This window comes from Nannobrachium achirus (genome assembly GCF_963921795.1).
Source record: "Nannobrachium achirus genome assembly, chromosome: 4".
NCBI classification, from domain to species: domain Eukaryota; kingdom Metazoa; phylum Chordata; class Actinopteri; order Myctophiformes; family Myctophidae; genus Nannobrachium; species Nannobrachium achirus.
Genome location: NC_137813.1, coordinates 29,835,519 through 29,858,854, shown reverse-complemented (window position 1 = coordinate 29,858,854; position 23,336 = coordinate 29,835,519). Strand labels below are relative to the sequence as shown.

Here is a 23,336-nt window from a genome sequence, read left to right as displayed (position 1 = left end):
GAAGAAAGTTACTGATATTAATAGTCTGTTTGTGTGCATCTCTCTGTGCGTGTTTGTTTCTAGATTAAGCACTCTTCGCTAAGTTTCATTTCAGCCAAAACTCTTGCCCAAGTCCCTCACAACTGCAGGACAGTACGCCTTACATGTTGTGATATTAATAGTAATCTGATTATGTCTAACAGGTGAATGTGATGAGATGTCAACTGAGATGTGTGTGGCTGAACATGAAACTTTAACATGACCCACCAAGTCTTTCCTCAGCTTTCGTGCACTGAATTAATAATCCATCACATGACTGTGTATAAATTAGGCATTTAGTGTCTGCCTGTCTGTTTATGGCTGTATCTGTTAAGGACTGTCCACACCAAACACTATACTGTAACTATAACAAAGATAATGTTTTAAAAATCATTCTGTTATTAAAGTTAAATATAGATAAATATGCATCATAATCCATAACCAGAAATCAGACACAAGGTTAAGATTACAGATACATAATGATGTATGCTGCAGGTTCCAACTGCATCATTACAGAATGAAGACAGCTTTTAAAGGGTATTATCAGATGACAAGATGTTAGGAGGTCACAGATGTTTTTCCCGTTGATAATCTCCACACGTGCATCCAAATTGGGGCAAACAGACATATACGTGTTTGCAAATATCGTGGCACATAGTTCATATCTTCATATCTATAATCATATCTATAATCACATATCACTGTTGCTTTGGTTGAATGCAACACAAGGCCATCTTGGTGCAAAGATGGGGGTAGAGGCAGAGACTGGTAGACTGCAGTAGATTAGATAGTATAACTATCAGGGGTCATATATGGAACACATACAATACACATTCTAACTCAATGCATGTTCCCCTGAGGATAGAGATGCTAGGGCTCAAGTAGTGAGAGGAACAGCATTTTCTTTAACTTTTACTCTTCTTGTCTATCTGTTTGTTGTTTAACTTTGATAGTTATTAGTTAAAATTATAGCAATGATTTGACTTCAACCATTATGATCAGTCCAAATATGAACATGCAGTTGTTTTCTGTAGAATGTATCTTGTTAAGGGGAAGCCAGCCCATGATTAAGAATAACTGTTTACAGACCAAAATAACAGCGAATGAGGAATTGTAGTTCATCAGAAACGACCGTGAATCATAAAATAATAAAATAAATCAACCACTAGGAGGCAGCGTTGGTGAATGATTTCCTCTATTGATGTATTTCAGCCCCAAATATCGATGTGACATAATTAATTTAGATATTTATTTTGTGGTTCATGGGCTCAGCCAGGCAACACAAAACCTCAGATTGAAACCGAATATTCTTTCATTGTAATAGCTTGTTGCAAGTGAGTCAATCCTCTGCAGTTCTAGAGGATTGTCAGCAGGATATGATTCACATAATCTAATTCTGATCCATCCCAGTGACTACTAGGCTAAATAGCTGCCAAAGTGGACATTCAATAAGCAAGATTACAATTACACATATTAAACATTTATGATGCGGTGTTGATTATATAGGGTACAGAGCATCGACGCCTAGCAGTGCTGGCTTCTATAACAAAGTTTCACTTTCGGTTTGAGCTATTCAAGTAAACGCTAGGCTTCTATGAACTCGAAGGCGGAGTCAAAGAGGATTTCTTGGAAATGCACTAGGAGAGACTGATCATAGCCTGCCTACAGTACAGTATATATAACATGACACGTTATCAGCACAAGCTAGAAAAACTTGAGACAGACAGCGCGGCGGTCTACACAATAGACCTTTAATACATGAATTTGAAGCTGTCAAATTCAAATCATAAGTCGCTGGATCGCATTGGGGATTATCAATCGCTGTTTGGAATACAGGGACCTATCGAAACAAATTATCAAACTTTGGATTGCAGGCAAACGGATTGTTCGAAACGCTGAGGCTATGAGCTGGAACTCGGTGGTTTCGCAAAACGGTAAGAATTGTTTTCCAGCGCCATGCAAAAGCTAGTAAGCTACACAGTGTCAGTATGACTTAGTGGGCTACAATATAACTGATTTCATGCCTTTAGGTAGTACAGTACAGTATAGGTGCAAAAACGCATCGATGGTAAAGATGCACAACACATGCAATGCAATGTTGTTTCAAGCAGGACACACAGCTGTCAGTGCACGCTTACCTGAACCTGTCAGTCGCTCCTCCTTTCCAATAATCACTGTGTGATTAGAAGAAATGAGGCCCAACCAGGTGGCGTTTTGAAGGCTGTTGTTTACAGTACAGCCTACAGCACGCACTGATTGACCAAGTCATTGAGGAGGGCAGTCCACAACTTGCAAGCACTATGGCCCCATTTACACTGGCAACAGCCTGATCTGATACAGCCTGTATCAGATCTGTGCCACATCCAGATTGGAATCCGATTTATTTAAATGGTCACATGGGCCAAATCAGATTCGAATCTGGGGGCCTATGGCTACAGTTTAGGCTAACTGAAACATCATGTTGGTCAATATTGTTGACCAAAATCAATCTATCTATCTATCGTGATAAGCTATTGGTCAGTATGTCATGCTTATAGTCATTGTAGCTATGACTAAAGGCCCAAGGGTTTATTGAATCATACAGGATGTTTGTCTCTGCCTTAGTGAGTGGCCTGTGTTTATATAAATTATATCCTTTTGGGACTAAGAACACAGACCTCATATTACTCAACATGTGATTAATATCTGCTTTATGTCAACATAAAAAAAGATGTTAATCAAATATTCTATCCTCCAAAATCATATTTTATAGATGATGAAGTTTTAGTGGAAACTATAAAATAAATACACTGTTTTATCTGTAAGCTTGTAAAGTTGAGCGGATATTAAAAGCGTATGGAACACACTAATACTGTTTGTTATGTCATATGATTGATATGATATCTATAGATGTAGTAGCTACTAGCTCTACCTGTATTGTAGTCCAACCACAAAAGGTTTTCCAGTTAAGACTGATTGCCGCTATTTGGAAAGTTTCTCTCTACAGTCAGAGCTCACAAATGATTAATACTGTCAATGACGTGCATGCAGTGTGCGCACACACACACACACACACACACACACACACACACACACACACACACACACACACACACACACATATAGACACAAACAGAACAGGTGTGATAGACCCTGCTAAATCCCCATCTACCCTTAACATCTACCCTCTAATGTCCTTTTTTATACTGATGACTCAATTGTTCTGTTTTGTCTCTCCAGGATGTCAGTGAGGTGTGTAGCAATGGGAGAGGGTTTGGGACCACTCTCCCCTGTAGGATGGTAGCACACAGCAACGTGGAAGGACATGACAAGAACTGCACATCATTAACCTCCTCCTCCTCATCATCATCTTCCTCATCATCATCCTCATCCCCACCACCACCCAGACACCAGTTGAGCCACCTTCCGCTCCGCCGACGGCCCGTCGACACAGAGCAGCTCCAGCGACGGGACGACCCGGACAGATGCCCGGCGGTTCTGCCTCGCCCCGACCCAGTCCCAGACGCGGCCCCGCTCCCCGCCCCCCTGGCCGCGGTTCCCACCCACTTCCCGCCCTTCCGCTGCCAGGAGGACTACAGGATCATAATGGAGACGGCCTCCAAGCTGGAGCGCAGCGGCTTCTACTGGGGACCCCTGGGGGTGCAGGAGGCGCACCGCATGCTGCAGGACGCCCCCCTGGGACGCTTCCTGATCCGCGACAGCCGGCAGAAGGACGTGTTCTTCACGCTGTCCTACCGGGCGGAGAGCGGCGCCATCAGCGTGCGCATTGTGTACAAGCGCCAGCACTTCAGCCTGGCCGGCAGCGAGCGCTCCTTCCCCAGCCTCTTCGGCCTCTTGGAGCACTACGTGGCGTCGCCGAAGAAGAGTCTGACCGCTCCGTACCGCAGGCGCGCTCCCACACTGCAGGAGATGTGCAGGAGCCGCATTGTGGAGGCGTGCGGGGGCGAGCAGGGGCTGTCGGGGCTGCCCCTCAACCGCGTCGTCCAGGACTTTCTGTCGGAGTTCCCGTACAAGTTGTGAGCTTACGCTGGGTTGCCATATCACAGCGGCATGGCAGTCACACAGAGCTTGTTGGTCAATGGAAGGAGACTGTATCGCTATGGTCATGTTCAAAAAGGACAGCTCTCGTTAGGCTGAGATACTGCACAAAGAGAAACATTTTCCCTGTAAGCCATTCTCGGGGACACTTGAAGGCTCACTCCCACATTTTGCACACTGCTGTGCACTGCATTTTAAAACTGATTATTTTCTCCAGACACTTGCCTTCCCTCTGTACATGGACAGGCTATAGCTTGTTCAAATACAATTACAAGCCTAAACATGGCGCTGCATTAAGAGACTACTACCAAATTGGAGGAGTTGAGACGAGAGAACAACTGATGACCTCTACATTATCAAGACCAACCATCCGTTTATGGTTGCCATTAGATGCCCATGATCAACAGCAACACTTGTGTTCCACAGCACACTTGTGTCTGCTGTGGAAATGGATAACTGTGAAATGTACATGGACTTGGGTCAGAGTACAACATGCTAATACAGACCACATGCTCTGGACAGTTGACTGTTGTGTGCAATGGAGAGTAAAGCTGAAAGTACCATGGCTTCTGCTCTGGTTATACAGTTGTGAGCTAATCCATCTGACACAGTGGTACTATTGGGTTCTTTATGTTATGTATTGTATAAGTCCTATGTTCACTTTGTTTTGTAGCACACGACTTGAACACTCTAAAGTGAATGTTTACATCGCACAAGAATGTTTGCCGCCACCAATGGCTCAAATGTCACCGCACGTCCATCCACACGTATTGAGTCTGAATGTCTTGAAACCACATTTATGTGTTGATTGCTTTTCCTGCCTGGAACACCAGATGAGCAATGTTTGCTCCTTGGTGACTGTCCTGTTAGTTCTGTGGCGCCAGGCAAAACCAATCCATCCCAGATCAATGGCTGTAGAGGATGTGAGATGGTGTTCGATTCACTAGGTGGGGTATTTAGTACTGTATATCTCTGTCATGTGATTGTCCTCTCTGTCAAGCACACACAAACCTCAATATTAATCAGAAGGGAAAATATTCTGAATGTTATTATTTCCATATTATCTGACATAATATATTTTATAGAAAATAAATATTTGTGAACATTTTGATATTGATTTCTCACACTTGTGGTTTTCATTTCATGTCCAGAGAGAGAGAGAGAGAGAGAGAGAGTGTGTGTGTGTGTGTGTGTGTGTGTGTGTGTGTGTGTGTGTGTGTGTGTGTGTGTGTGTGTGTGTGTGTGTGTGTGTGTGTGTGTGTGTGTGTGTGTGTGTGTGTGTGTGTGTGTGTGTGTGTGTGTGTGTGTGTGTGTGTGTGTGTGTGTGTGTGTGCGCGCGCGCGCGTGTGGATACACTACAGTGCAACATTCTTGTTCTGTAATAGCCATTGCCTGTGTCAGTCAACTGACAACAGCCAGAGCCAGACAGTCTTGGTACCAGTGAAAGAGAACAGACGGACAGAAAGGATGACAGGGTCTTTACCACAGTGAGTTTCACAGTGATTCATCTAAGTATGGTAAAGGTGGGTGGGATTAAGTTGATAGTAAATTGCCCCCGTTATTCTACACACACACACACACACACACACACACACACACACACACACACACACACACACACACACACACACACACACTTACCAGAAGCGGAGGAAGAGGTGTCAGAGAAAGGGACTGTGAGGGAGAACCCAAAGGAGTATAGAATGTAAGGTTAAGGTCATAATATGAATGAACACTTCGATGCTGAATTATTTAATGTTACAAGAATGGGTGTAATGTGTATGAATGCATGTGGCATGTCTCACTATTATGACTAGGAATGATGGTTAGAGGTGTGTCCATGGCGTTAGCCTTATCTGTAAGAGAACGTTTGTATGACTCATTCTATGTGTGTGTGTGTGTGTGTGTGTGTGTGTGTGTGTGTGTGTGTGTGTGTGTGTGTGTGTGTGTGTATATGTCTGTAACCTGCATGAAAATGAACAGGCTTGTCATTGTCTAGTTATGTGCTGTAAAAGCAAATGTAACCCTCACCTCAGCTTTAATCCTTAATAGTTTAACTCACAACATTTACTGTAATCCCAGGAAACCTTCCTTTAACCGTAACCTCAACCCTAACCTTAAAGCCTAATTTACGTCGGTGAACAAATTTTCAACTTTCAGTTGAATAACCTTTCAGTTGAAAGAGAATAACTACATTGCAATGTTTCCATCTAAATTACTATAGGTGTACCACAACAGAACCTTACACTGTTTTGTCTACTGAAGAGCCAGAGAAATTAAGGCTACAGCCCTAAAGGTTGAATAAAGTTCATTTGCATCTGCAGTTTGCGTGGTTTGGTTTCTCCTTTTTGGGAAATCGTTTCCGCTGCCAGCCTCATGAGACGTAATCAGTGTTTCTGTTTCCTTGGTAGCAGTTTTCTTTTACCTTCAAATGAACACCTAACCCTACTTGAACCACCATGCACATGATGCACTGTCTTTTACCCTAACTAGAACACACGCACCGTGTGAGTCATGCTATGTAGATTGTTGTACTTTACTGTCTGACATTCTTTATCCATTACATGAGTGACACACTGCGTCGTCACTTGTTACTTCTAGCAAGTGGCACGCAATACGACTACTAAACACATTAGGCTTAGATTATAATTTACCACAGAAGAGCATTATTTGCGACCGTGGGACGGGTAACACCTGACACTGGTTCCCCTGACACATCACTGTGACATCACAGGTGACATCACAGTGATGTCAGATATTCAGAGCAGGGATCTCCATATATGAGCATAAACAGGTGACATCACAGTGATGTCAGATACTCAGAGCCGGGATCTCCATTTATGGGCATAAAAGGGATTCTGTTAGGGATCTCCATATATGGGCATAAAAGGGATTGTATCCCAGATGATGCCCTGTTAGGAGAACCACACTAACAGAATCCATATATGGCCATAAGACAGAGGGTGCGACCTCGCCCTACTTTTCGCCCTTAGGCGTCTTACTGGTATGTTATGTGAAACGGCACATCATGTCTCCGTCTGCACGTTTACGCTTTTTTATGGTCTATGGCTTTGCTGCTCTGACATCGCTGTGACGTCAGGGGAACCGCAATCATATAATCCCTTTTATGCCCATATATGGAGATCCCTGATGTATGGAGATCCTGGTTTGTAGAACCAGCCACAAAGATAAGGGTTGTCTTGGCCATCTGTGTTGGCCATATATGGGCATTCCCATGAGGTCAGATGGCCAAGACATGGCTTATCGCCCTTAGGCGTCTTACTTGTACAAGTGTCTATAAGTAGATACCTTTATTGCCAAATAGTTAGTCTCTACATCTACTTCTTGTTAGTTTTACCTCAGAAAAACTCAAGATGAGATCATGGTTTATTCTCACACTGAGTGTGTGTCTGTGTGCGCGCTGATGAGTCATATGTTAGTTTCATTCATAGTATTTCATTTCAGGATATTCCTCAGCCTTTTGAGAAATGAAAAGGGGGAACTGGTCCATGTGTGACTTGGACTTTGCGGTTGTCAAATGATTTCTGTGCAATCATTTGTTTGGAATTTCTTACTCTCATACAGACCATTCCAGTTTAACACATTGAAAATCAACGAGGAAAATCTAAAAAAAGAAAAAGAAATCAGAAGGCAATAGAGCCTTCGCCTTTTTTACACAAAGATTTATTTCATTATTTAAGTTTTTTTTTTAGGACTTTTCTGCCTTTATTTGGATAGAGATAGTATAGAGTGACAGGAAACATGGAGGATGAGGAGGAGTGAGATGCAGCAAAGGTCATCGGGGCTCGGGAATCAAACCTGCGACTCGCTGTCAGGCCGCGTTAGAGCCTATATGTGTTAGTATGTGCCTTAACCACGTGGTCATCAACGCCCCCACAAAGATATAATTTAAATGAACACTATAAATCTATATCTGCCTTAGCCCATCACATCTCTGGACATTTCTTCCATCTTTTTTCTACTATGGGTGGAATACCTACAAAGCAGGGGAAGGCCGGCAGATAAGCCAGCACCATACAGTGGAAATGCAGCAAAGTGGTTGGTGGGGTGTCTGTTACTGTACCTTGCACTAGGGGTGGGCGATATGGAAAAATACAATATCATGATATTTTCCCAAGCTGTATCACGATACACGATTTTATCACAATTCTTTTTCACGTTGGTTTTTATGGTTATTAAGTTACTTGACAAAAACTAGACTCTCTGGGTTCCTTTTGGGAGGTCTAAATTGAACTTTACAAGTATGTAACTCTGACAGTATACAAATGAAACCAAATGGACCCTTACGGGTCCATTTGGTTTCATTTGTATACTGTCAGAGTTAAGTGGAGACCTTGACATTTTAAAGTTTGAGAACTTCTGATTTAGACCAAAATGTAGGTTTAAATTTAATTCTGCAATGAACCTCTGTATTAACAGGATTTTTTACAAGGCTCCCTCAATTGTATCACGATATATACGATACTTCTAAAAAGGCATATCGTGGAGACATTGTATCGGCTCAACGATAATTATCACCATATCGCCCACCTCTACCTTGCACCATTGCAAACCTGATCAGCACAGCTCCTCGGCACAGCCCTTTCAGCACAGAACAATAAATCTTCAAGTCTGTCCTACTGCGTGTCTGTGCCGGCAGACAAGACATGGGTCCTCCTCTAACATTGCTATAACTGCGGTTTGATCAAGAGGAAAGCCACATGAAAGGGTTTCGATGTCTTTGCATACCGGGAACACAGACTCACGCACACATATGCACTTCCCTGAAGAGGAGCAACACATTCAGGCCACAAGGTGACAGAAGCCTCTTTCTCACACACACACACACACACACACACACGCGCACGCACACACACACACACACACACACCACAGGAAGCGATGACAGTATGTCATGAGCACGGTATAACACATCAGATTAGGTGGTAGGGCTGTCACAATTATGACAGTTTACTTTGACGATTGTCACTCAAATAATAGCAATTTAAGCGATTTGTGTTTCTGTCGTTGAACACTGGAACATTATGAATAGAAATGACATTTTGTTGGCTTTAATAGGCTTTGAAAAATAAAAGGAAATGTTTTCCTTTTTTGTAAATCTAAATCTATCTACAAGCTCAAAATACGTCACATCATGATGCATTCTGAGCTTGTAGATCTGCTATTGAAAATGTATGAAACAATATGAATATTTTTCAATATAGAAATGATTGATAATTATGCAAAAAAGGGTGATCATCTCAAATAATTTAGATTAGGTGATTATATGATGATATAATTTTGGGTGGGCTTAGGGATAAAACACCAACAATTTCATTCACAGAAAGAGACACACAGGTAAACAATTACAGGTATCTATAGACACATACTCAAAGTCAATGGAAGCATTATGCTGGCGACAAGAAAGAAATCGATCAGCTTTAAACGCATCAGCTTTCTCCTCTCCTCTTACAATCAAGACTTTTTAAAATAAATAACATTTTCCTGTACATCTTTAACTCCCCTTTCACACTTGTTTTTCCCTCTCCCTCTAGTAATTTTAGCTTTTTAACGTTTGTTTTCTCTCTTAATAAAGTGGTTTGTTTTTCTTTTGTTTTGTAAAGCAACTTTGGGTACCATGAAAAGCACTATATAAGTTTGATGTATTATTATTACTACTACTACACGTGTTTGACAAAGGAAGACTTAAATTCGATTGGAGAGTTAACAATTTGATCAGGATTAGAGGTCGCAGGCAAAGGATTACTAAACTCACCGGTAGAATAGTTATACAGAAACAAATCATTGACTCCTGCAGCACCGGACTACTGTCAGATGCTGCAACTAAACTGAGCGAAGTCAGTCAAGTATTGAAATCAGAGAGGTTAATGTGTTCTATGTGGTGTTTTGACTGATACATTGGGCAACAACACCAACATGTTTCTTCAGTGTTGTGGAGAGAGGTGGAGTCAAAGAGCGAAAGACAGCAGAAAAGTGAGAAAAAGAAATTTAAGAAAACAGCTACCACAAAAAAATTAAAATAATAAAGAGCCTCACCATTTTTAAGTAGAATAATTTATTGCATCTCTTTTAATTATTTCTCTGTTTCTGTCCATTAATATAACAATAATTACAAGTTTTAAAAGCAGAAAGCATTTACAGAGCATACAAACATTTTACATACAGAAACACTACAATCAGAGACTCATTATCCTATTTATTAGTACTGTAGTTGTCAATTGGCCCATCTTGCTGCTATGTACAGCTCAAGGTGTAAGTACAGAGGAAGAAAAATAGAAGCATGGAAGAGGAGTATTGCTTTGAATTCACTCTTTTTTTTTAACTTGCTCAATGACTGTACATAGTTAAAAAATAAAAGAGCGATAATCAAGCATAAGACTTAATGTACAGGTTTCTTTTTAATAGGGGAAGGTTTGGAGAGATGGGGATAAAAAATAGGGGGCTGGAGAGAGGCCAAAAAGAGGAATGAGAGAGTACCACACAAGATGAATGATTAAATGATAAAGAGGGACAGGGAGACTCTGCAGATGCACCAATTAACGTGTTTGTGCACGCACTTCGTTGCGGTTTCAATTTTCAACTGACGTGAGCCAAGAAAGAATAAAGCAGTTATGCATAAAAATACATCGATCCTGTTCCTACTGATCAACTGACACTGCTGATCGGAGAGATAAGCTGTCAAACAGTTACAGTACATTCATCTCTCCCCTCAATCTTTAGCTCTTTAGTTTATTGCAGTAGTAAAGCTTTATTCAACTTATTAGTAGGAGGATGATGAGGAAGGTTCCTGTTAAGACACTGACAACAGCAGCCAAGTTTCTCCACTGAAACAGAAAACCTCAGGGGGTCCTCAGGTTGATCGAAGAGGGGCCCCGACATGAGAAAACTGCTGGGTTTATGATAATTCTGCTGTCATAACTTTGCCGTGATTAGTATTTTCGTGTTCAGACAATATTCTTAAAAACAGGGGTTGTGCCATTTCCAACAGGCCTCTCTGCCTAAAAGAAACTAAATTATTTCTTTCAGAGTCTACTGTACAGTGTCTTTATGAAAATCGAATAGATGGAAAATTGTATACCACGTATATTTTTTTGTATATTTTATCAATCTGACGTTAGGTCAACCCTAAGGGACAACTTGTAGATACATTCAATCCAGTGCTGTGATGCATAGCAGACCTTGATGGAAAAATGGTTTCTGATTTCAGTGTGAAAGTGCTGTCATCAGGAGTTCAGCTTTACCCCACTTTGTCCAATGATGTTGTGTTGTTCCTTGGGCCCACTGTGGAACAGTGCCAACATGTATGTTCTATCTATGCACATTGCACAGGGCAGATGATTGGCCAAGCTCTGAACAAACTCTCAAAAGGCATCATGTAGCTCATGTGGTGTATGTATCTTAAAAAATGTGGTGCCAGCTGCCAGGCTACCTCTGCAGCACCATCTCTAAATATGCCTGTGGGAACCCAAACTTTGGGAAGCATCCCAACATGGTCAATGTGGAACTGCCACAAACAAGAACTGTGACGGCCAACAGAGTTCTGTTTGAAAACTGCAGGAGGATTACACGTGATTTATACTTTGTTGTGCATTGTGGCACGCACCAAAAATAGCAGATCTACAAGCTCACAATGTGTTGCACTGTGACAAACTGCAAGCTTGTAGATCTACTATTTTTGATGCACGATACGGGCACGCAAGCATAAATCAGGCCTTAGTGATCAACGCAGCAGTGAAACTAATTTGATTAATTGATGGATCCTGGCTGGTAGCTTAGTGTGCAAGTGTGTAATGCTATGGTGCAGGTCATATACCATAAGAGCTAAATTAATCACAATAAGACAAGACTGCTGTGGTGGCAGTTTAATGGCAGTTAAAACCACCAACACATGTGCATGCATGCGCGCACACGCACACACACACACACACACACGTGTGCATAAAACATGACAGCAGATTTTGGTTGGCAGTCGCTGCAACTGGGTTTGATGGTAAATGTAGTGGACTCAGATGGGGGTGTGTGTGTGTGTGTGTGTGTGTCATATGGTACTGACAATCACTATTAAACATTGATTTGAGTGCTTTAAAAATTGATGTGAGTGCTATTTGCAAATTAACTTCTTAACGTAAGTTGCTCTAAGACTGGCCTGCAGCAAGGTGCATGTGTGTGTGTATTTATGTATGAGGGAAAGGCATGAATTGAAAAACCATCTGTTGAAACAGGATGAATAAAAATGTAATTGCTGGTCGAGCGAACAACACATGTACACTTGCATATGCATATGTTAACCTGTATACGCACACACAGTCACACACGTAGATTTAACACACTCTCTCTCACACACACACAAACACACACACAACAGAAACTCGACTGTGCTTTGAGCTTCTCATGAGCCTATGCATATGGGTATGTCTTTTCAGCCACTCTTGTGAGAAAAAAGTCTTCCTACACCTGCACAAACCTCAACGCAAACGAGACAGTTCTCACAAAACACTACCTGCAGCTCAGTATATGAAAATATACTGCAGAATGCCAACTAGCACGGTCCGCTGTATGATGTGCGCACGCTCGCACATTGTGTAGATCGCTTAATCCAATTCAGGTGACTCTGGTGTGTGTGTCTGTATCTCGTTTGATCCCTCGCCATCATCAGCAGTGGGCGTGTCTGTATCTAGCCCCTCCCCATGGGGCGTGTCATCACCTTCAGACTCCTCTCCCTCCCGCCGCTCCGCGGAAACGACTGTGTGTCCCTCCGCCTCGTCTGTGGGTGTAGCCGAATCCGGTGCCGCGGTTCCCTCCTCGGCGGTCGCTTCCGTCTCCGTCTCGTCCAACCGCGACTCCTCTTCATCCCCTCGGGCCTCTTCATCCTCGCCACCCTTTCTTCCCTCGCTGCCAACCTCCTCCTCCTCGTCGTCCTCCTCAGCGATGGAGGCGTGCGGTCCCTGGAGGGAGTGGAGGGCGTGGAGGTGCGGGGAGTCAGCGGGGGGCAGCAGCGTCAGGGACTCCACACTCAGGGAGTCGGCGTTGTCGTGGGTGAGCAGGGAGATGGTGGGCTGCGAGGCCGGGGTGAGGCTGGGGGCCAGGGTTGGGGCTGGGGCTGGGGGGGCAGAGGAGACCACCGTTACACCAACATCATCACCTCCTCCTCCCTCCCCTTCTCCACCTGAGGAAGAGGGAGGGGTGTGCTCCAGAAACGTGCCATCATCTGTAGGAGAGGAGTGAGCAAGTGAGTGAAGGACACAGGGAGAGAAAGGACAGACGTATGAAGGAGAGGAGTGAGTAGGTGAGTGAAGGACACAGAGAAAAGACAGTTGTATGAGATGATTAGCAGCCAATAAGAGTTGAGTTTCTCCATTTCCTCTTCAGTATTTTGGCTATAATTAACCAGCATAGAATTATAGCAAATAAACCACACAACATGTTAGTTTTTATTCAGATCTACAGTATGTTGGTATTTACAATCAAATAGTGTCAAACATGCTGTGCAACAAAAATATAAAACAGCCCTTACTAGACCCCTTGGCCGAGACAGAGATGAAGGAGGGACCTTGTATAACATTTTGTTGCAGATTAAACTGTTTCATAGATAGCTTCATAGACGTTTGACACTACCATCAGTGTTTGTATACTGTGTGTTTGCACATTATCTTTTCTATTAATATGTTGGATTCATGTTAATATGTATGTATTTCCAGACATTTAACCACTTAAACCCTCAATACTTATCAGACCAAATACAGAGCCAAAGGTCAAGTTTTTTTTCCCTCTACACCACTAGACCTCTTTGCCATAAATAGCCAATCTACAATCTCACAACACGTCTTGTGAGCTTGTAGATTTGCTACTTTCAGCTAGTGTTCCCCTCAGAATAGGGATGCTCGGGTTCAAGTGGTGAAAAAAAGAAAAAGAAAGAAAATACTAAGATTTGGCTACGCCCTCGGACCAATGTGCTGTTGTTAGCTATTGATATAAAGCTCAGTATGACTCACTGAGAGAGAACTTTGTCGCGTATAGTGAGAGGGATCTTACGTTCGTCCCTCTTCTCTCTCCTTTTTGGCTCATTTGCCTTTTTTTTAGGCCTGTTGCCTGTCGGAACGGCAACAGTGTATTTTTGTTTGAGTTCGGTAGTCTTGATAGCCCGTCTGTATTACTTTTGTTGTTTGGTTTAACTCTTGGGATTTACTTTATTATCACTTTGCCTATTTGATAATTGTAATTGTATTTCCTGGCTTAGCCATTCTAACATCATAGTAACATCTATTTTGTACATCTTAAATCTTGTGATATATTCAGTCTGCAGACTATTGTAAATAACTTGTATAAAAACAAACGTACAACCCTGATTTTAAAAAGGGGAGCATGTAAATAAAAACAGCTATATTTTGCAAAGTCAATGGTTGTCCGTCTCTAAATATTTTATGACTTTACCCATGTTTTAACGGGTCATAACAATGTTTAAACAATCAAGACAAGAGGCAATCAAGAAATTATTACAGGACTATTCCTAATATAAAGCCATTTAACACTTGTTGCACATTAATGAATGGTTGTTTTAAATGATAGGCAAAATATTTTTTACTTTTGTTAATCGTCATCTTCATATGGTGGTCAGCCACAAACTCACAGTCACAACGACTAGCCAATAATAAAAGTTACCAGTTCTTTTCATAATTTGTCATCTCACATCTTTCCACAAATTAGAACACCCTCAATAGCGGGCTCGATAAAAGCCCGGCTCAATAAGCGGGATCGATAAGGTGCTCGTTATCAATAACATTTTACGAGCTCCATCCCTACTGTTGAAGACTCCTGCTTTACCCCATAGAATTTGCAAATGCCCCTGGCAAAAAGAGAGGTGCTTAGTGGACATAGACTGTGTGCATGTGTAGTAAGAGTAGTAGCAGTAGCATTAGTAGTAGTAGTAGTTGTAGTAGTAGAACTAGTTGGAGCAGTTGCAGCATCAGTAGTAAGTGGCAGTAGCAATATTAATAAGTGCATGTACACTAGAGGCTACTGTAGGAGGAAAACAAAAAAACACTAGTCTACATGAAATATAATGTATCAATATTTTGTAGCAGTACCGGTATACTTACAGTTAAGAGAGCAAGGGTGCAGTTTGAAAAATAATCAGACAGAAACAAGAACATTTATATTGTGGATGTACTTGAATTTTTCAGGAGGCTCAGAGTTTGGTTTGACAATCCGGATTATTCCATTAATTGCGGAAGATTTCGCATTCAACAATCATCATGCAGTGATCGTGTGTTGTCTTCTCACTTGTTGAACACAAAAATAAAAAAGGTAATATACAGTAGGGTCCATTCTGAGATCGCTATGAGCAAGGAGAGTTTCACCTGCGGACCAAGGAGCTGCAGGATTATCCTGATCTTTACCTTTACGGTTTATTTCATTGGCCCTAATAGCCCCAATTTGATGCTTTGCTATACTGTATATATTGTTTTAATAGAAATAGGGACCAATGTGCAAGCTCCTTAAAATATTCATTCACAGTAACAAGTTTAACAGGAACTTTAAGCAGTTGCCAATGTAATTATATTCAAGGCCATACATACATAACATTGACACAAAGAATGAGGGTGTATTGTGTTGACTGGTTCAACAGGTATGCAGCCTATACACTTTGTCTTAAGGCGGTAAGCGCTGGAAAGTGACTGTTGCCTAAATCTGCTGTTGAATGCGTGGTACACTGTCATGTCTTAAGTTGTAGGGGAAGAGTCAAAGCCGGACAGTATATGGTCGGTCGGCTTTCGACCGTCGGGTGGCAGCGGGCTGGCGGATAGGAGATAGAGCTCTCTGGTTGGCTGCTAGGGACCCTTTCTAAAATGTGGTACATTTATTTTGTCTGAATACAGTGTGTATCCATGCTATATATATATATATATATATATATATATATATATATACATATTACTACACCTGCATGTGTCTGCAGGTGTGCTACACTTTGGTAGACAGTATACATTTCACATCTGGAACAAATGAATGCATCCAGTATGAAAAATAAAATAAATAAAAATAAATAAAATCTGAACGAGTGAGTAGCACTGCTACAGCAGCACAGTATTGTACATGGATCAATTATATATCATAATTTAATATATTATTTATAGGTTTTAAATGGATAGTTATTTGGGTAGTATTGTACAGTACCACTGTGTGCCTAGTGCCCCTTTTCCACTATAAGGCGGAACCAGAACTTTCCAGAAGCTGAACCAATTTTTTTTGGTTCTTGTTTTGTTTCCATAGGGCACGGCCTGGTTTCAGACATTGGAAACACTCAGAAACTTGAGTTGGCACCTGAACTAGGATTTGGGTTTTGAGTGGGCACCCACATCTCCATATATGGCCATATCAGTCTCATCGCCATACTGTATATATGTTACAGTCATTTTGGGTAACTCAGTGAGACTGTGGTAAGAGCGCTCGTTTTGTAGTTCACCACACACCAATCACCACCAGATGGCGACAACAGCCAGTCAGCCATTCACTAGTGCAGGCGCTGACGTCACTCGTTTGCGACTCTCTTTCGTTTATTTACTAGCCCAGCTCGGCTGTGTTTAGCCATTAGCTTATTATGCCTTACTCTAACCCTAACCTCAGTAAAACTATGCCTAACCCTAACCCTAACCTCCGTGGGGTGCGCGCTATCATTCCTGCCGACGCGACGTTGTTGTGGGTCAAAGCGACCGCTTGTTCCGCCCCGCGACGCACGACAAGCGCTCCGTTTCTCTATCTAACCGTTTCTCTATCTAACCGTGACATATACATGGCCTGATCTCGAGATGTAAGTGCCGCGAAGCTTATGTTTCTCCGACAGTGTGCAAGGACTGACAGTTACAGATCTCCATATATGGCTATATCAGTTGGATCACTGCCCCAATGTAGCTGATCTCTAGACGTGAGCGGCCCGAAGGGCCGTGAACTTCTAGTTTAAATAATAACCATAGGGCGCATTTAGTATGAAAACCTGCAGATCATGTCTGTCCGTCCATCCATGCGTCATGCCTCATGTCATGCTCCATATAAGGCCAAGACATCTCCATAGATGGAGCTGGCCGATACCTCTACATCTGACCTCACAGACTCAAGATATGGATATAGCTGGACGGTTCTGACATCACAATGATGACTCGACCAGCCAGATTAATGTGCCGTATTAAGAAGCTCTGATGTTTCAGCGCGACCTCCCCCTTAGGGTGTCTTACTGGTAACCCATTTTCCTGTAGAAAACAATTCAATTCTTATATTTCCTGAAAAGTGTCCGTTTTGGACATACAAGGGTGTTTGGCCTGTCCCCTGAGGGAAAAAAACGAACTATTGTGTGTACTGTATATATGTGGATTATATGTGTGTTGTTGCGGTAGGTGTGTAGTTGTGGTCCTATGTGTGTGGGTGTGTGTGTGTGTGTGTGTGTGTGTACCTGTGGGGCTCTGTGCAGATATAGTGCTGGTGGTGACAGAGTCACAGCGCCCCGTGCTTCCACTGCCACTAGAGGGGGGAGAGGGGGAGGAGAGGGGGGACGGACTGTGCTGGGACACACAGTGGGCCACGGCGAAGCCTGGTGGGGAGAGGGCGCGCGCGCACACACGCACACGCACACACACACACACACACACACACACACACACACACACACACACACACACACAGAGTGTACAGTATATACAGTATTTACAGTGTGTGTGTGTGTGTGTGTGTGTGTGTGTGTGCTTGTGCAGGCCTCAGTTCTAAAGAATAAAAAGTTCAATAAGGGAAAGATAAGCAAGTAAAAAGCACTTCCATTATGAAGAGAAATTCTTGGTAAAGTTGTGTGCACGCGTATGTGAGTGCAAGAAAACATGTTTATTGTACTCTCTGTGGGCCAGTGGGGAAATCCTATTTTTGTTTCCACCTAATCAAATTTCTTTTGCGCATAAGTTATATTATAATAATGTCAATTGATATTTCTGCAATAACTGCATTGCAGAGTTATGAGGGTGTGTCTCCTTTCAAGCCCACACTTAGCCTACTGGTGTGAGTTATCTTTAGGCTAAGACCATGGGCTTGCCTGAATAATATAGTAGGATTCATCCTCTGGGAAGCATGAACGTGTTTAGGAAATTCATGCTGGGAATTCAGCCATTCGATTTTGAGATTAAAGGTCAAATTCACAAAACAGCCTTTTATCTCAGATCAGATGCCATCACTACCGTATGTGATGTGACTATGAGCTGACAATAAACACATATTTTTTAGGAAATACTGATGAGAAACTGATTTGAAAAACTAATGGCAAAATGACAAAAACACCAGCAGTGGAGAGAGTGCACTGAGCCAGCTGCAGATGGAGTTTGTATGCATGTATCGCTGTCAGTTACCTGGTACTTTATCCACAGAGGCGAACACTGATCTACTTGCAGTGGGGTCGTTGGGCGCTCGTCGTGATTGCTCGTAGAAGCGGAAGGGCAGGCCAGTGGGGCTAGCGTTAGCCGTCTGACCAAAACCTAACACTTCTGTCCCACTGGGCTGAACTGGCAAGTCCAACAGAGCTGAAGAGACAGAAAGAGGTACAATGAGCATGTGTGGGACTGTATAAAAGGGCTATATAAGCTCAAATGATAGTCACAGACATCCTTAAGTCCAATTTAAGTGTTGTCAAAAGGACAGAGATATGCCTACAGCAGTGCATTATCATTGCACAATGTGAGCATTTACTACTGGAGAAGGCAATAGTGACTGTAGAAACTTGGCACACTACTTTACTTTTCTCTAATTACAATCTAAAATATTAACCCTGAAAAATGAAATCATTTCTCCAATGAAATAAAAAATAAATCAAATTAGGGATGTACAAGCAGCACTTTTGCATGACAGTTGCCACAGATTCTCATTGCGACCGTAAGGTCGCAGTTTAGTATCAAAACCTCCACCGGCCGTCCTTCACGTCCGTCACGTCACACCTTTGCCCTGCTCATATCTGGGCTCGTTTGTGTATTGTATGACATCACACCACATCATCGGCTGAGGACTGTGTGATGTCATCATATCTCCATATATGGAGACATAAGTTGCTCATGCCCAAATATGGGCTGGTGAGGTCAGACTTAGTGTGATGCGTAGGTTATCTCCATATATGGAGATTCAACTTCAATGAGTAACCATGGCAAATCACACCGTACACAAATGACCCTTATATAAGACCGGCATTATCTACCGACAGCTGCTATAAGCCAACCCTGGCAATAAGGTCTGAGTCGAAGAAATGCTTCTTTCCTGGCAAGAATTGCCCCTTTATACTGTAGGGCTCGTTTGTGTATTGTATGACATCACGCCACATCATCGGCTGAGGACTGTGTGATGTCATCATATCTCCATATATGGAGACATAAGTTGCTCATGCCCAAATATGGGCTGGTGAGGTCAGACTTAGTGTGATGCGTAGGTTATCTCCATATATGGAGATTCAACTTCAATGAGTAACCATGGCAAATCACACCGTACACAAATGACCCTTATATAAGACTGGCATTATCTACCGACAGCTGCTATAAGCCAACCCTGGCGATAAGGTCTGAGTCGAAGAAATGCTTCTTTCCTGCCTTTATACTGTAGGGCTCGTTTGTGTATTGTATGACATCACGCCACATCATCGGCTGAGGACTGTGTGATGTCATCATATCTCCATATATGGAGACATAAGTTGCTCATGCCCAAATATGGGCTGGTGAGGTCAGACTTAGTGTGATGCGTAGGTTATCTCCATATATGGAGATTCAACTTCAATGAGTAACCATGGCAAACTGTCAACTGCCCGTATGTCTTGATAATTGGTAAAACAAACTTTGGGCCTATTTGTGGAGATAAGCGACCAACGGTCGCTTATCTCCCGATTAGGGAGTCTTACTGGTAGTACATACTGTACACATGGACAGAGAGATAGACAGACACACTGTCAAATGTTGGCGAGGTAGGCAAAGACCAGGGCAAAGACCTTAATCTGTCTTTGGAGAGAAACTATGCAAGGCACAAACCAGCTCATCAAGCACAGTTAGTTAGGGGATAGGAAGTGGGAACAATGTCCTCCTTTCCCACCTGCGATGCGTTGCATCTTCATGCGCCGGGCCTGGATGCGGCCCTTGGCCAGCCTCTGTTTGGCAATAATACAGCGGATGTGGTCGGCAAAGATGAAGTTGGCCTGGAGGATGGGCAGTGGCCTGGCGTGGGGGTTGGAGCTGGGCTTGTGGATGATAATGTTCAAGGCTCTGCTGTCATCCTCTACACCTGACACCTGCATGTCCTGTTTGGACAAAGAGGGACACACCGGACATGGAGAGAGAGAGAGAGAGATTGATAGAGGGGTGAGAGAGAGAGAGACGTGTGAGGGAGTGAGAGAGATATATGGAGGGAAAAATGAGTGAGAGTGTGATAGAGAGGGTGACAGAGGGGCAAGGCAGTGAGAGAGGGAGGAAGGGAATTGTGGCACAATGGTGGAATGGTGAAAGGAAGTAAGAGACAAGGAAGGAAGACAGAGATAGGGAGGGAAGGATAGAGGAACGAGGAAGTGAGAGAAATTACAATATGTGATTCATTGCTTCTTAGAAGGATCTGGGATTAATGCATTTCTATTGAAATGGGATATGTTTAGTACTATGACTAGTTTGCGTACAAACAGAAATTGTCTCTCTTGTACAGTATGCTTAGTCACAAATTGCACAGCTGTTCCAATGGAAATAACCTCATGTTCAACATTTTGTCTGCTTTTTTATGGTCTATGGGTTTTCCGCTCTCAGCGATCTGTGATGTCAGGGGTACCAAATCCCCTTTATGCCCATATGTGGAGATCCCTGTGATGCCAGGGGAACCAATTCCCTTTTATACCCATATACTGTATGGAGATCCCTGATGTCATCAATATTAAGCCCATATCTGTGAATATCTATGGGTACCAGGGGTCTCCATATCCAGTATGGGTAACTGGTCCAATATACATCACTGGCGAGAACTCACCCTTAGGCGTCTTACTGGTACTAATTATGTTCAAACATTTAAATCCAAAAAATAATGCTTAGGCTGTGTTAGGCTGCATTTACGGACCTGATGTCATTAATGCATACAAATATTTGTATCAGGTGTCTGGTCAATTTGAATCATGTCAGACATTGTGACCGACAGTTTAACATCCTATCGCAACCTCTGATATATACACAACCTCTGATATATACACACACACACACACACCTAGATACAGTATATATACACATTATACACACTCTTCCTTTGCTCACCTGCAGCAGGCCAGCGAACTTGACCACGCCCCAGCCCAGTCTTTTTGTCTCTGGTTCCACTAGACTCATTTGGTACACGTCCACAGCCAGGAACCTTTGGGCCTGACCTCCCTCTTTACTGACCACCATGCATGCTATCAGATCACTGTTATCTGGAAGACAACACATGGACTGGAATTTAGGACTCACACAAGTGGTAAAGCACATTCACGCCAGGTTTGTTTACACAGAGGCATATAATGCTGTGGCCTCACTGTCCAATCTTTTTTTTTTATCCCACAATTTTGTAACCTATTTTTCACCCGGTGTCAATTATCTAATGTACTGTCATCCTGGGCACTACTACACTCCCTCTGCCATTCTGCCAACCTGGGTAGACAATGGACCGACCTTATGCTTCCTTCTACGCGTGAGGATTCCAAGTTGCTTCTTTTCACCTGACAGGGGGGAGTTTCCCCGGTTGGATATAGCGCGTGGAAGGAACGTTATTTCAACCAGTTCCTTTCCCCTCCATCAGGCGCCTGGGCCAGGGGGAGGCAGTATAGAGGACCAGGATTACTGCATATTTTTGTGAAGGTACCTACCCTAGGAGAGACGGGGAGAACATGCAAACTCCACACAGAAAGGCCCTTTTTGCCAACCCACACCTAGGCTATGGGCACTGATGACGTGGAGGAGAGAACACGCCCCCAGCTCCCACAGCGTTTCCATCGGGAATCAAACTCAGGACCTTCTAGCTGTGAGGCGACAGCACTGTACTGACTGTGCCACAGTGCCCCATATGTGTGCAGTTTATGAAGGAAGCTGCACAAATCACCATGCAGTGTTCAGTACCTTGAGACACATGTAGATCGCTTCACCTTCAGCCACGGCCAATTCGTGTTGTGTAGTATTCAAGAGAAATACTACTCAAATACAACTCATTTTTAACATTGAACCATACCATAATATACAGCCCTATGAGAGTATCGATGCCAAACTTTGCACACACACTCCTTGGATGGCAAATCACACAGTATCTCTAAAGTCATGTCATCAACATGGATCTGTCCCATATTCCCTCCTGACTGGCTACGATTGCCTTCTAAAGTTTGTATGCGCGACCTGGCGGTCGCTTATCTCCTGATTAGGGAGTCTTACTGGTAATATACCTTAGAGCTGTTGTGTGGATATAAGAAAAAAGGTCCCCCCCTTCTGTGTTGCCTAGAACGAGAATTGTTTGTTGGGGTCATGTGATGCCCTCTAGGCTGCCTCAATCACTAGAATGTTATTTCCACAGCTCTAAGGCATATGGTTCAATGTTGAAAATGAGTGGTATTCCCTTTTGAGTCACATACTGTAACACATGTAAAATGCTCTGATCAAAAAGAACCTGGTTCAATTCCTGGCCTTTTGCTAAGTCTCCTTCCATGTTTTTTCTGTAGTACATTTCATGTAAAGTGAGAGAGAGAGCGATAGAGAGAGAGAGAGACAGACAGACAGACAGACAGACAGACAGACAGACAGGTGAGAGATAAGAGGAAGAGAGAGCAGAAGACGGCAACTAGAGTGGATAAGATCAAGAGAAAAACACAGCTAGTGTAAATTTCCCAGAAAGCGGAGGGAGAGTTTGGAAAGAAATTCATTAGAATTACAACCTGGACAGAGGCCCAGAACAATGAAGTAATGGTTATGTGGAACTGTGGTGAAATTATCTCGCCAGCATCAGATGTCCTAAGTGTGTGTTTGCATGTACGCGCGCGTGAGAGAGAGAAAGTCTGTGAGAAAGCTTCACTCTCTCTCTACCCACAAGTCTTCCACTTAGTATTGGTCCCCTTGAGATGTCTTATCTTGAGAATATTGTCTTGAATCTCAACAGACACAGAGAATGAATGATTTATAAATTACAGTGAATACCATGAATCATTATCTGGTTGACTCAACACATTTAATGCCATTGGTGTGGCTAGAGTGAACCCCCCTTCCTTGTGG

The 23,336-nt window shown here is 42.9% G+C and overlaps 2 protein-coding genes across 2 annotated transcripts in view; one reads left to right on the top strand and one right to left on the bottom strand.

Annotated features, from left to right (window-relative positions):
- Nucleotides 1-1,762: 1,762 nt before the first annotated feature.
- socs1a (suppressor of cytokine signaling 1a) lies at nt 1,763-4,646 on the top strand. The gene is made up of 2 exons (XM_080723771.1): nt 1,763-1,952; nt 3,238-4,646. Exon 2 carries the CDS (start codon nt 3,295-3,297, stop codon nt 4,036-4,038), a length of 744 nt encoding a protein of 247 aa, XP_080579897.1. The 5' UTR covers nt 1,763-1,952; nt 3,238-3,294; the 3' UTR covers nt 4,039-4,646.
- A 7,280-nt stretch (nt 4,647-11,926) lies between these two features.
- clec16a (C-type lectin domain containing 16A) overlaps nt 11,927-23,336 on the bottom strand; it is a 71,564-nt gene continuing 60,154 nt past the window's right edge. Inside the window, exons 18-22 of the mRNA XM_080724689.1 lie at nt 21,366-21,517; nt 20,173-20,377; nt 18,459-18,629; nt 17,522-17,659; nt 11,927-13,285 (exon numbers count right to left, since the gene is read on the bottom strand). Of these exons, the coding sequence (XP_080580815.1) occupies nt 12,669-13,285; nt 17,522-17,659; nt 18,459-18,629; nt 20,173-20,377; nt 21,366-21,517 (1,283 nt within the window). The 3' untranslated portion in view covers nt 11,927-12,668. The remainder of the gene's footprint in view (nt 13,286-17,521; nt 17,660-18,458; nt 18,630-20,172; nt 20,378-21,365; nt 21,518-23,336) is intronic.